The sequence below is a fragment of the Panthera pardus genome, unplaced genomic scaffold, assembly GCF_024362965.1.
Source record: "Panthera pardus isolate Hobbes unplaced genomic scaffold, ASM2436296v1 HiC_scaffold_17, whole genome shotgun sequence".
Classification (NCBI taxonomy): Eukaryota; Metazoa; Chordata; class Mammalia; order Carnivora; family Felidae; genus Panthera; species Panthera pardus.
The window spans coordinates 1,985,372-1,999,359 of NW_026526732.1; the positions used below are offsets into that span (position 1 = coordinate 1,985,372).

Sequence of the window (13,988 nt, forward strand, 5' to 3'; positions counted from 1 at the left end):
TAGACACACTGCCCTTCCAGCTCAAAACAGCCCCCCGATCACACCGGCACCTCAGCAAAACCTATCTTCCGCTCACAAACGTCCTCTCGTTCCAGAGCAGCAACACCCATCCCAGGAAAACGGGCGTTATCCAGAATGCCTCCCCTCCCAAGTAGAATCCAGTCTGCTCTGGGTCTGTTAACTCCGCCTCTTAGGAACCTGGTGCACCCCTTCGCTCTCAGTGGCCGCGCTCAGAGACGGGTCCCCCGCGAGCAGCAGGCGCCCACTTCAAAGCAACTCCCTCAGATCCAACTTCTACTCTGCTCCCACAGTCACCACTCCAATTTGAAGCCGAGGCGGAGTTAAAAAGCTCTCTGAGGGGCGCCTGGCTGGCTCAGTCGGTTCAGCGTCCAACTTCAGCTCAGGTCATGATCTCACGGTTCACGAGTTCGAGCCCCGTGTCAGGCTCTGTGCTGACAGCTCGGAGCCTGGAGCCTGCTTTGGATTCTGTATCTCCCTCTCTCTCTGCCCCTCCCCTGCTCGTGCTCTGTCTCTCTCAATAATAAATGTTAAAAGAAAAAATTAAAAAAATACACACACACACACACACCATGCTGGGTACATCTGCCTTAGGAATTATTAAAGCACATTACATTTTTAAGAAGCAAACCTCTAAAACCAGAAACAAAATAAAACAAATATAAGTCAATATGCAGAGGAATCAAATAGGTGATTTCCAAACACAGTAATTTTTTCTCTTTTCAGATTAAATTCTAGTTAGTTAACATATTTGGTAAAACTGGCTTCAGAGGTAGAATTTAGTGCTTCATCACTTACATGCAACACCCAGTGCTCATCCCAACAAGTGCCCTCCTCAGTGCCCATCCCCCACCCACTTCCCTCGGTTTCTCTATCCTTAAGAGTCTCTTAGGGTTTGCCTCCCTCTTTCTCTTCTCCCCTTCCCATACATTCATCTGTTCTGTTCTTAAATTCCACGAGTGAAATCATATGGTATTGGTCTTTCTCGGACTTATCTCGCTTAGCCTAATACCCTCCAGTTCCACCCATGTTGTTGCAAATGGCAAGATTTCATTCTTTCTCATCACCGAATAACATTCCCTTGTATATATACACGCTACATTTTCTTTATCCATTCATCGGTCAGCAGACATGTGGGCTCTTTCCTTAGTTTGGCTGTTGTTGACAGTGCTGCTAGAAACATTGGGGGGGATGTGCCCCTTCAAATAGCTGTGTTGTTGTTTTTTTATCTTCCAAAGAAGATATCCAGATGGCTGACACACGAAAAGATGCTCAACATCACTCATCACCAGGGAAACACAGATCAAAACCATGATGAGATACCATCTCACACCTGTCAGGATGACTAAAATTAATAACCCAAGAAACAACAGGTGTTGGCGAGGATGGGAAGAAAGAGGGACCCTTATGCACGCACTGTTGGTGGGAATGCAAACTGGTGCAGCCACTCTGGGAAACTGTATGCGGTTTCCTTAAGAAGTTAAAAGTAGGGGCGCCTGGTTAAGCATCCGACTTCGGCTCAGGTCACGATCTCGTGGTTCATGAGTTTGAGCCCCACATCAGACTCTGTGCTGACAGCTCGGAGCCCGGAGCCTGGAGCCTGCTTCGGATTCTGTCTCCCTCTCTGCCCTTCCCTGGCTTACACCCTGTGTGTCTCTCGCTCTCAAAAATAAAAAAAAAATTAAAGACAGAACTTCCCTATGATCTAGGAATCACACACTAGATAGATATTTACCCAAACTAGTTAGTTATTTGACAATATAACCTTACAAGATACACTCACAAGCAAGTTTCCCAAGAAGCTTCAAATTTTTTCACGATCATACTGTTGCTAATAACAGTATCACTTTGCTTTTTCCTACAATAAATCGTAATGTCAAAATAAAACAATTAGATGTTATTGGTGTCAGGTGGAGAGAATTTAGCCTAAGAAAGGCTAGATTGCCTGAAACCGAAGCAGTAAGAAACACGTACTAGAAGTCAGCTAGCTCTGTCCACTGAAGAGGGGGCGAGCGAACACTACGCAGCACCAGGGAGCTCTCCGAGCAACCAGAAAGAGCGAGCATTTGTAAGAGAAACAGCCACCTTCCTAGTCTGGGGCAGCACATTCCCAAGGTGAGCCTCGGTGTCCTGTCACGCAGGGAGACTCCCCAAGACCACCGGGGACACGTCAAAGCCTCAGGTGCCAGGTGGAAGAGACCCTTGCTGTCTCAAAGTGACAATTCAGGAACCAGTAAGGAAGGACAGTAACTGCAACAGACGGAAAGACACTGACAAGTTTTAACTCCACGAATTCGTTAAAAAGCTCACAACCACTGCTCACCGGTGGATGCTGGTACGGGAGGTATTTCCGCCCCGCTCCCTCTCCCCGCAAAAAGCTACCCCACCTCCTCCCCTAACCAAGGAAGCAGAGCCGGAGGAAAACCAGGGTACACCTGGAGGCAGTCAGCAAAATCCCCAAGACAAATAACCCGGGTCTCCACCGCACACCAGTAAGGACGAGAAGCAGGAGGGCAGACAAGAGGAAAGGGAATGGCAACGAACGCCAGCCCGACCAGGTGCCACCTGCAGGTGCTATCTGGATCCCACTCCGGGGAGGGATCATCGGAGGCTGTCGGGAAGAAGCCAAGGACGACCAGACAGTCTGAGGCCCTGGGGGAACTGCCGTCAAGGCTTCGGTAAGGGACAACAGTGCCGTGCTTCCTATTTCCCAGGAACCTTCACCTTCGGGAAAGTGCACGGACATAGAGGATGAAATCCCGAGAAATCTGCGAAGCGGCGCAGATGTGGGAGCAGAGAGGAGGCCGGGGCGGTCGGGGGCGGAGACCGGGTAACAGGCCCACGGGGGGTTCGCCGCATCTCTCTGTTGTGTTGTACGTACTCGGAAGTTTCCAGAACCCAAGAATTTAAAACAAGAGCTGCACCGGGGAGGAGGGCCTAACCAGACCCATCGCTGACGGGCCCGGGCCCCAGGCAGAGACCCGGGGCGGGCGCGGCGGCCCCGCCCCCGCGCACGCGCACCTGAGTCCGGCCGCCCGTCCGAGCTCCGGAACTCCTGCATCCGCCTCTCCAGCTTCTGCTGCCGCCGGCGCTTCATGACCACCTCGGGGTTGGAGATCGTGCGCGTGAAGCTGGTCTCGGGCATGTCTTTGTAAACCTCGGCGGCCAGTCGGGAATTCTCGCTGCAAGAAAAAGAGGCGCCAGCGGCGTCCGCTCAGGGTCGCACGGAAAACCGCTCCGCCGCAGTCACACAGCGGTGACGGCGGCAGGTGCTCCCCGGCTCGCTCCGCAGCGGGCCAGGGTCTGCACGCACTGGTACCTGGTGCCCATCGGGACTGTGGACAACGCGGTCCCTCTTGACGCAAGCTAGTACACGGAGGAGAAACGGATCATTAAGATCTTATAGCCAGTTTACGTAGTAGCCCAATTGCTGTGCATTCGCTAACCAGGCTAGAAGAAAAACGTGCAAATTACACGTCTGGAATTTCCACCAGTGTTTTCCTAAAAATAGACCAAATGAGTGACAAACATTCCAACCACAAGAAATAAAGAACTGAATATACTTTTGGTAAAAGGCTTTTAAAATTATAGTAAATCTTGAACTCTAACAGCATGATTCTTGAACTAAAAGATTTAACATTCACTTTCTTGAAGGTAAATTTTCCTAAGAAAATTGCCCCAGCGGCTCCTCCGACAAGCAATCAACTGTCCAGAGGGCAGAGTTTTTGAAAACTGCATATTCAGGTAAGGCGGATAAAAGACTCAATTTCGATAAATACACTTTAAGAGGTCATTTTTAATCCTAAAAATCATTTAGTTAGGGGCACCTGGGTGGCTCAGTCGGTTGAGCGTCCCACTTCGGCTCAGGTCACGATCTTGCAGTTTGTGACTTAGAACCCTGTGTCCGGCTCTGTGCTGACACCCCGGGGCCTGCTTCAGATTCTGTGTCTCCCTGTCTCTCTCTGCCCTGACCCCACTCACACTTGGTCTCTCTCTCAAATGTTTAAAAAAAAAAAAAAAAAGGCACAGCTGCTCTTCTCACTGGTCCTGCCAACCCCTGATGACGTGTTCAGTGTATTGAAGAAACCACTACCAGGGCGCCGGGTGGCTCAGTCGGTTAAGCATCTGACGTCAGCTCAGGTCACGATCTCACGGTCCATGAGTTCGAGCCCCACGTTGGGCTCTGAGCTGATGGCTCAGAGCCTGGAGCCTGCTTCCAATTCTGTGTCTCCCTCTCTCTCTGCCCCTCCCCCTTTCATGCTCTGTCTCCAAAATAAATAAACGTTAAAAAAAAAAATTAAAAAAAAAAAAAGAAAAAAGAAACCACTGCCACCTTAATTTAAGGACCAAAGGAGAAAGGAAAAAAAAAAAAAAAAAAAACACCCAGAAACGAAAGGTCCACAACGAAGAAAACACTGACAATAGTATGCTAAGAACAATACTGTTCAGCAGGTTGATTACCTGAGATTAGCAAACCCGGGGAGAGGGGTCTGCCCCTGCCAGCCAGGAACCTGGTTAGGGGAGACCCCTCAGCTCCCCTCAGCACAGAAGAGCCAAGCACCCAAGCTCATTTCTTAACTGACGCTTGTCCTTCTCACAGTTTATCTGGTAATTTAACAAGGTCTGCTTCATTAAATAGGACAGAGACGGAGACGTTTCCAGAATTACTTACAGGTCATCCCCTTGGAAAGGCCGATCATCTTTCTCAGATGCCTGCCTCACTGCCTCTTTCTCTCTCTTCTTTTTCTCTTTCTTCTCTTTCTTGGAGAGAGTTCTCTTGAAGTTCTGGATAACACCTTCTTTCTCCTGCTTTTCAGGTCCGTTGCTTTGAGCCTTCTGATAAAAGTAACATCATCACTAAGGCAGCTGTCGGCACAGAATCACAGAAAGCCTCTCTGGCCTAGCTGACTTCCTCTTGATTACAGCCAAAACCCAGCTCCCGAGACAAGGAAAGGTCTGGGGAATGGAGAGGTTCTTTATCTTGACTGGGCTGACGGCTACAGGCGTGTATTTACCAAAACTTACACATTCAAGATCTCCGCATTTCACCACGTTTATCTTTTACCTCAATTCAAAACCAATATGCAAGCAAGCAAGCAAACGGAAAACCAAACCCAGTAAAGAAAACCGGAGTGGGACTCAGGAAACCAGATTTTCAATAAACAAAATTTAAGTTAGACATAATTTTAAGTTACTTAAAAAAAAAAAAAAGGAACCTAATCAAAATACAGAAATAGCCAAGTGTTTAAATCACTATCTACTTCATACATGATTTCTCTAACCTTAAAACAAATACAGGAGTAGCCATAAGAAACTGGCTTTTTGGATGCAAAACTAAGTACTGTTTGTGCAAAACTTTGTATCTTCTTTTCCAGATCTTATTTGCTTGCTCTTAATTTACAACTTGGCCTGCGAGCAGATGACACGGAGACAAAAGTTTTTTTTTAATCTAATAGGTTGACTGTAAACATTCGAGACTAGCAAGAAAGGCTACTGTACTGGGAACTAAACTGCCCTCCGCTTCATCTACGCTGGCGCCCCCATCCTTGCCACGCCCGTGCTGTCCTCACCCTAACAAGGGCCCGGATGCCCACGAATGAGCCTCTCTGGCCCACAGCGGGGCACTCAGCTGAAGTCACGGTGCAGAGATGAAATAAAACACGGACCAGAGAAGAAAGAAGAGAGATGCCCGTTACTACTTTAGAAGAATCTGCTACAAAAGCAACAAGCACTAGAGCAGAGAACAAGAAAGGCCAAGAACACTCCTCAACGTGGAGCACCCGCGTCACAACACCGTGAAACTCTCGTTTCCAAAAGGGAGTAATGGCACTCGTGTCCCAACCTGTTGGGGACTTTTCTCTTGACCTCTGCATTTGCTACCACTTTGTTTCACACAGAAATTATCGTCATTTTCCAACTTGACCCCTATTCCACAGTGTCCCACGGAAAACAACCAGCAGCACAGGAACTCCAGACACCTACTGCCTGAGAAAGTTTTAGAGTCACTCAATTACATTAACCCAAGAGAGTCTACAGACAACACAGAAAAGGTTTTCACTGTACCTTATGAAGTTGTATCTGAAAATTCACACATAAATAGGTTATTAAAACTTTACTTTCCCTTCTGATTTTTATTAAAACAGATTTGGACTTTATAACTCGGTAAAAAAAACAACTGGTGGTTATTTCATCATTAAATCTCTTAATAACAAAAGCTGACATAATGCTTCTTTGGAAAAGTAAAGGGCAACATTAGGTATTCGGTGAAACAGGATGAAACAGAGAAGCAGGGTTCTGTTTACATTTTTTTCTGCACGAAGGGTCATTCGGGTCATTTAAGAAGAGAAGCAAAAAGTGAAGCCCTTATCACATTCACAGGACAGGTGTGTTTCGGCAACGCTGGGCCCGGGACACTGTCAGCACGAGACCTGGATGGAACGTACCTTAGGAGGAAGGGCATCGTTCTCGTTCTTAAGAACGAATCTGCCCTCTCGGTCATCTTTATTCCAATTCAACTGCACAACAAGGGGTTTCTCATCTATATCCAATCTTCTTTCTTCTTCAAATAATGAAATGAAAAAAAATTAAGTCATGGTTACTTAACAGCACTAGCTAATAAAACGTTCTGACATACGTTTCATTTTCTCGACATAAAATCCCTTATTACCACCAGTACTAACAGGCTGAAATGTAATCCAAAACAGCAAGCGGGAGTTTTAATGATCTACTATTGTGTTGGTACTAGAACACATACTACCACGTACCCAATGCCAAACACTGACCAGGGATAATTTCCTTACAACACTTAGAATCCAGTTGGGAAAAGAGAAATGCACGCAAACTAGAAGAAAATAGAGGGCTCCGCGAAGCCTCCCTCTGTAAACCATCTCCTATGCAGCTGGAGGCTAAGACAGTAACGTTAAGAGGACACAAAGTTCCGCTGACCTCCGTGACAGCTCCTCACAGGCCCGGGAGCGAGTGACCGTGGTGCTCGCCCTCCTGGCTCCTCCCGATCCTCCCACGCTCGCCACCCAGCCCTCAGGTCACCTAGAGAAGCCACCGCCCCGTCCCGTCCCTCGGTGCCGACGGCGTGCCACTACGTTTAGCGTGTTCCTTCTTGCTCGAGTTCTAATAAGTCCCGGGGCCCACAGAGGGGCTCCTGCAGAGCCCGCTCACCCGGACCACCTACCGCAGCCTGCGAGGAGGTCTTTAGCAAACACAGGAGACAGAGGCCAGCTGAAGTAGTACTGTGGTCAAGGAAGCAGGAGTCAACAGGACAGACTTCAAACATAGACTGATAAAGACTTTAAGTACTATACGCAAGCAGATTGTAAGAATACAGAAATAAGTTCTGATTTGTTTTATGAACTGAAAAAATGAGAGATGAAAAAGCAGAGCAATAAATGAGGGACTGGATCAAGAAGTTTGAACCTGATGCTACAAACCAAAATTACCAAGTTTTTCTTGTCGCAAGATTTGTACTATATCAAAATCCTTCGCGTGCATTTTTTTAGAGAGCCGGTTTTAACAACAATCAAGTCTAAATCATAAAAGTAAAACAAAACAAGGGTGAGCCATTCTAACGTGCGTGTGGCAAACTGGGAAACGGAAGTACAGTCAGGGTCCCTACTACAACTTTGTAACTTGAAGATACCTTTCCGCCTCAGTGGGTTTTGTTTGTTGGTTTTAAAACAGCACAATTTTTGGAAAAGTATCTTCCAACTGAGTTCACCGAGGAATCCTACCCACAAAAAGGGTAACGGTGGAGTTTCCCCGGTGGTGGATGTGCGCGTCGGGCCCAGAACTCAGCCCTCGGGAGCGGCGGTCTCCAAACGTGCACCAAGGCTCCCTGCACACTCACTGAGGAGCCTTTTCGGTTTCCAGGGGAGCGAGTCGCACCCGCCACAGGCAGCCCGCGTGCACAACAGGCCGCACGGTCCCTCCCGCTGGCAGCGCCCCAGACCTGCCCGGAGAGGGATCGAGGGCCCCGCTCCCCACCCAGGGGCCAGAGGCACACAAACCCCATCAGGGAAGAACGGTCATTAAAAATGGAATGAAAGCCGTACTTTTCCTTTCATTTTCTGTGCACTATTTTCCAAACACGTACCAAGTTGTTAGCGCATAAACAGACCATAACTTGTCTGAATCTAACTACTCAATGAAACGAGCCCCGCCCCCGACGCCCCTAGGGCTCCAGGACGTGAAAGAGCAGAGCGCAGACAGAGGGCTCCTCCCCGGCGGCAGGGGCACAGGGGGAGCCCGCTGCTCCGAGTGCAGGGGTGCGGACGGCCAGAGCCACACGGTCCCGACGCGCCGCTCACCGTGGGAACAGAGGACACCGCCTCCAGACACCTTCGCCGGGTTTTCACCTCCTTACCGCAACACAGTTTCCTTTTTAATTAAAGAAAATTTTAAGGAAAAAGTTGTAGTTTCTTCTCAACAACCTAGTTATAGTGATTCTGAGCTAAAGGAAAAATTCAACCTCAGAAAAACCATCCAAAATTAATTAAGGTTATCCTCTATCATCAAATCTAGCTCTGGTGTGGTGTATGCAGTGGGATCTCCTCATAATGTTGACAGAGTAACAAAAAAATACGGCCTGTATCTCCTCTCCAGGGGAAAAGTGTTTGGCCATTCCTGAATTCCATGCAGTACAAGAATTCTTACTCTATTTCAAATATACAAAGAAAGCTGCAATTTTGAAGTCAAGACAAATAACGCACGTTCAAAGAGTATTTCTGGATGGAATTTAACAGGTATTTAAATTGGGTTTTGCTATATATGTAATCCTTTAGTTGTTGCATTAATTGGAATCTGTATTTTTAAAAAAATTTTTTACGTCTATTTTTGAGAGAGCATGAGCAGGGGAGGGGCAGAGAGAGGAGACAATATATTTTATAGGGGACTCAATATTTCCACAGCACTCATTAAAAAATGTATAAATTTCTACATCTCTAATGTTTGTTTTTGAAGAGTGAGCAAGCACACACATGAGAGTCAGAGAGGGGGGGTTGGGGGGAGAATCCCAAGAAGGCTCCACACTCAGCGCAGAGCCCAACACGGGGCTCGAACCCATGAACCGTGAGATCATGACCTGAGCCAAAACCGAGTCGGATGCTCAACCGAGCCACCCAGGCACCCCAAATTTCTACATTTCTAATCAGTCCAACTTAAATTGCGATCTCGTATGTAGGATATTTTCAAAAATTTCAAACATTAAAACAAGGAGAAATGACTACGTAAGTTTCCCCAAGATACCCTAAGTATTCCAAAGAATAAGGAAAATATACAACCTCACATTATAAAAATACTCATTTTTGTAAGATTGAGGATTCATACCCATAATATTTTAACTGGATTAAATTGTAGTGTCATAATCTATACATAAAAGTTACAGGAGGGGCACCTGGGTGGCTCAGTCAGTTAAGTGTCCGACTTCGGCTCAGGTCATGATCTCACCGTTCATGGATTCAAGCCCCGTGTCAGGCTCTGTGCTGACAGCTCAGAGCCTGGAGCCTGCTTCCGATTCTGTGTCTTCCTCTCTCTCTCTCTGCCCCTCCCCGACTCATGCTCACTTTTGCTCTCGAAAACAAACATTAAAAAGTTAAAAAAAAAAAGTTACATGAACTAGTTCTCCAAAAGCAAGTAACATATGGTTTCATCAATGTGTATGGGCGCCTAGATCCACTGGTGAGTTTTCAACATGAAACGTCATGCTAGTTATCTTTGAAGAAACTAAGTGTACAATACATTCATCCTAACTTCCACCAAATCTAATTCCTGGGATCCTGTCTGAATGTTTTACAGACGCACAAACGCCCCCCAACGTCCCCAGGAAGAGAAGGGCCAGCGGCAAAGCAATGCTGTGACAGAGATGCGCTCTGCACACAGGAGTGGTTCGGAAGTTGTCTACACAGCAGAGGCTACCCCGCCGGTACCCCGTGTGTGCACACTGACCTCCGCTGACGTGAACTTCGTAGAGGGAGTACTTTGGGGACGACAGCATCCGCATGTCAGGGCGGAATTTCTCTGCCAGCGTCTCGATCACGTCTTGCGTGGTGGCCGTACTAGAGACCCGAATGCATTTTGTTGCGAAGTTTCCAGCAGCTTTATCTTGAAAATAAAATCTCATTACGCCATGAAACTCCAAATCCTAAAGGAAAACAGAAAGGAAAAACATTCTAAAATAAGATTCAATTTCTAGAATAAAAAGTCATTCACCATCTTTAAAAAATGTTTCATTACTGCAAACATCTGAGACAGAAACGGAGAGACAGGGTCTAGGCTTCAAACTGAATCACGTGACTTGGGACAAGTTATTTACAACCTGCGCCTTACTGGTCTCACGTATACGACAATGGCCGCGGAGCAGCTGACGTCAACGACAGCTAATATTAACAAGTCTCCAGCCAGTGCCAGGCACACCCCGACACGCACTACTTGGCTGTGTCTTTAGAAGGACGCGGGTTAGCAGATTCACTACTAAACTCTATTTTCAAGATTCGGTCATTGAAACACAAAGTTTAAGGATCTTGCCCGGTTATGCGGCAAATCACGGTTAAAATCCAGACCCACAGATCCCCAAAGTCCATGCCTAGCAATCCCTGAGGTCCTGTCCAGCCTCAAAATCATAAAGCCTAAATGAAGGGACGACTCAAACCACAAAGGACAAACGTTAGCCCCAATTCTAACATGAAAGCGAATAGATGGAAACTCTTAGCCTTTGCAGAATCGAAACTAATTTTCATATGAACTACTGCCCGAAATCAATGAACACGGTTTTTCTCAAAACCGGACTTCTCGAGATAAATAGGGTGGGTCTTACAAGCAAAGGAACTGCAACGTGGTCTGGAGCTGGAGCCGTGCAACTACAGCATGCCCGTTCCCGTGATTTCTTTTCCCTTTCTGGTCAATTAAAATGCAGGTTATTTCAGGGAAACTCACGTCAGCTTCCAGGTCCTCTGCTATGACCCAAGACTCGGCGGTCCGTATCCCACAGGATGAACCACTACATCAGAGAACCTGGTTTTTGTTCTGTGGGGGACACTGGACCTGGGGATACAAGGGGGCAAGGTCCTGCGCTCCTGTGTACCCCACTGTTTCCCCGAACACAAGAAAAGCACGGCTCCAAACAAACTTCCAAGCCGCATTCCACCTCGTCTGCCCTCACTGCCCTCAGCACCGCTGACAACTCTTCCCTCTTCTCGCCTTCCACACCGGCACATCGAGTCATTCCACCCTCAAAATACATCTAGAATCCACCCACAATTTTGTTAAAAGTCAGATCAGGTCACTCCTCGGCGTTACTCCTGGCGATGGCTCTTGTATGGGCTCCAAGCCCATCACAAGTAAGCTTTTCTGTCCTCCCGACCTGCTCACTTAATTCTTCACTAATTAACTATGACCTAGTAATTATAACAATTACGGGATATTAGAATGTGGTTAACTATATAACCTGGATGAAAATTAAAACAGAAAACAAGACAATAAGGCATATTTATAGCCCCGAAGCTTTACTGTACTCGCTCAGGCCCCGTCCGAACGCTAGGCAGTAGTTAATTTCCCATTTCCCACTGTCCCAGGGGAAAATACAGAGAACGCGAGCATGTGTTAAAAAAATTAAGAAAAATAAAAAAAAATAAAAAAATAAAAGAATGCCATGGAACCACAGACCTTGGGCTGAAGTAAGGCCATGATTATGGAAGGGAGACTGAAAACAGCTTTATGAGTTAGCAAAATGGGAGCTCTATCAGTCCGCTCTGGTCTCTCCGAGTGATAAACTGCTCCTCTGCCCAGCCTGGTCAAGCAGAAGAGAATGTTAAGCAGCATCCTCTTTAAATGCTCTTCTCCGTCTCTGGTGTTACTCTGGCGATCCCCAACACCTTTGTAAAGTAACCATGCGCGTGAAAGACGGTCCTGTACCGGTTAGTATTCGTAACAGCCCACCCTCGCCAAGTGCCCGGTGGTGCCAAGCACCTGCCGTTACTCGGCGGCCCCAGTCCTCCTCAGCTCCTGGCCTCTCCCCACTCGAGCCACAGTCTCCACTTCTGGGTCTACGCTCCCCGTCCACCACCTCCTCAGACGTCAGAAAACAGGAATTACTGACGGTCTTTGGCTGTACAGATGTTAAGTCGTTATTATGGGAGTCCCATGTTTATCCCAGGGTTCTGGCGCTCCAGTCGCCACCACTCTGAGATCCTCTTCACCCTACAGCCACAGTCTCCAACAGGAGCCGGCAAAACCACTCCAGCTCTTCCAAGGGCTCCTGCTTTATAGACGAAGCAAGACCAACCAGGCAAATTCGCCTCCCGCCCTATCACTCTGCTAACAGGAGAGTTTCCAGCGTTTGTGACAAGACTAAAACTGACAGATGCACCTATGGATCCCAAAGACAGGAAGCACCCCTTTCCCAACTACCAGAAATGAAAGATTTGGGAAGGAACACCCAACTAGGCAAGAGCACAAACGGAACAAGAATGTACTGACGAGCATGGGGAGGAGGAGGTCCCTCACCCTCAAGAAAATCCCTTATAGAGAGATGGCTACTGTTTATAGGGAAAAAAGTGTAAATACAAGCCTCCATCATTAACGTGCTTCAGCTACTGATCTCACATAAAACGTTGAAGTAAATGGAAAAAAAAAGAGTAAACCCAAGGGTAGAAATCTAGCAAGTAACAGCACTTCCATCGGCAAAGAACTAGTATTTCTGTTGATGTTTTTAAAGAAACAAATTTCCAGGTTCTACCAAGCCTAAATAAGGTGGCCTACTAGAACTACCTTTAAATTCACTAGATAAGGGCTAATAAAGATTAACTGTGAGGGGCGGCTAGGTGGCTCAGTTAAGCATCTAACTCTTGATTTCGACCTAAATCATAACCTCACAGTTCACGAGATGGTGAGACAGGAGCCCCGCGTCCACACCCCTCACGGAGCCTAATTCTCGCTCTCCCTCTAGCCCTCCCTTCGCACAGTGCTTCCCTTCTGTGACTAAGTCCACAGAATTTTCAGACCCCAGAAAACTGATAAAGCCAAGTTCTTGAACCTAAAACTTCTGCATATAACGACCAAATTAACAGATAATAGTAACGTGTATTAAGGGCAACCATATGCCAAAACTAAGAGTGCAGCATTTAACACCTCAGACATGAATGAGATACCTTATCAAGGCGTTAAAAAAGAAGGTTCCCCAGACAGGGAGTGTGTGTAAAGTGTAACCACACAGCTCCCTAAGGGCAGAGCGACACAGGAGCTGCCCCCTAAAACCTGAGCTGTTAAACCCAAGCTCTGCAGCCCCGTCAGTTTCAACACTCACTCCATCCCGGGAAGGAGAAACACAGGACTTTTCCCCTTTATGACAAGCACATCTCAGCTGAAGACCGTATCTGAGTGACTTATCTGACACATGTGAGCTCAAATTTCCTTAACTATAATATGAAAATAAGACGCTTCTTTTGAGGAGTCAACTACATAAAGAACCAGCCGTCAGAGGTCCCACTTGAATGGTAGCTTTCCTGAGGGACCTCGTTCATGGTTCTAGGCCCTCCCTCGGTCTCTAATACGATGCTTCACAGGTAAAATGAAAAACAAATTTGAGTCAAAAGTTCCAGTAACAGTATCTGATTCTTCCAGCTTTGGTTTGTCTGTCCTCCACCGGTAACAACTCTGGAACAAAACTTTAAACCTGTGAGAACTATCAAGTCTCGATCACTGGACTAATGTTCTGATAATGTTGCAGACTAATACAGTTATAATTTTACAAAGACCAATGTTTCCTTAAAAAAAATCTTTATGCAAATTACCCAAGACAACAATATTTAAAATGAAAACACACTATTGTGGGTCCTCCACTCTCTAAAGAAGTGCCTACTTGCGAGCAGCATGTTTTCAAGGAAGAAACCTCTGTTTGGAGCAGGTAGGACGGCAGCTCCTGTGACCTTAACCTGCACGGTCCCTGCACTGCGCACTCTCGC

At 46.9% G+C, this 13,988-nt stretch overlaps 1 protein-coding gene across 1 annotated transcript in view; it reads right to left on the reverse strand.

Moving 5' to 3' along the window:
- The window catches only part of AFDN (afadin, adherens junction formation factor), a 138,606-nt gene that overhangs the window by 92,553 nt on the left and 32,065 nt on the right, over positions 1 to 13,988 (reverse strand). The window contains 4 exon segments of the mRNA XM_053904283.1: positions 3,040 to 3,200; positions 4,691 to 4,854; positions 6,462 to 6,574; positions 9,976 to 10,171. Coding sequence (XP_053760258.1) covers positions 3,040 to 3,200; positions 4,691 to 4,854; positions 6,462 to 6,574; positions 9,976 to 10,171 — 634 coding nt within the window.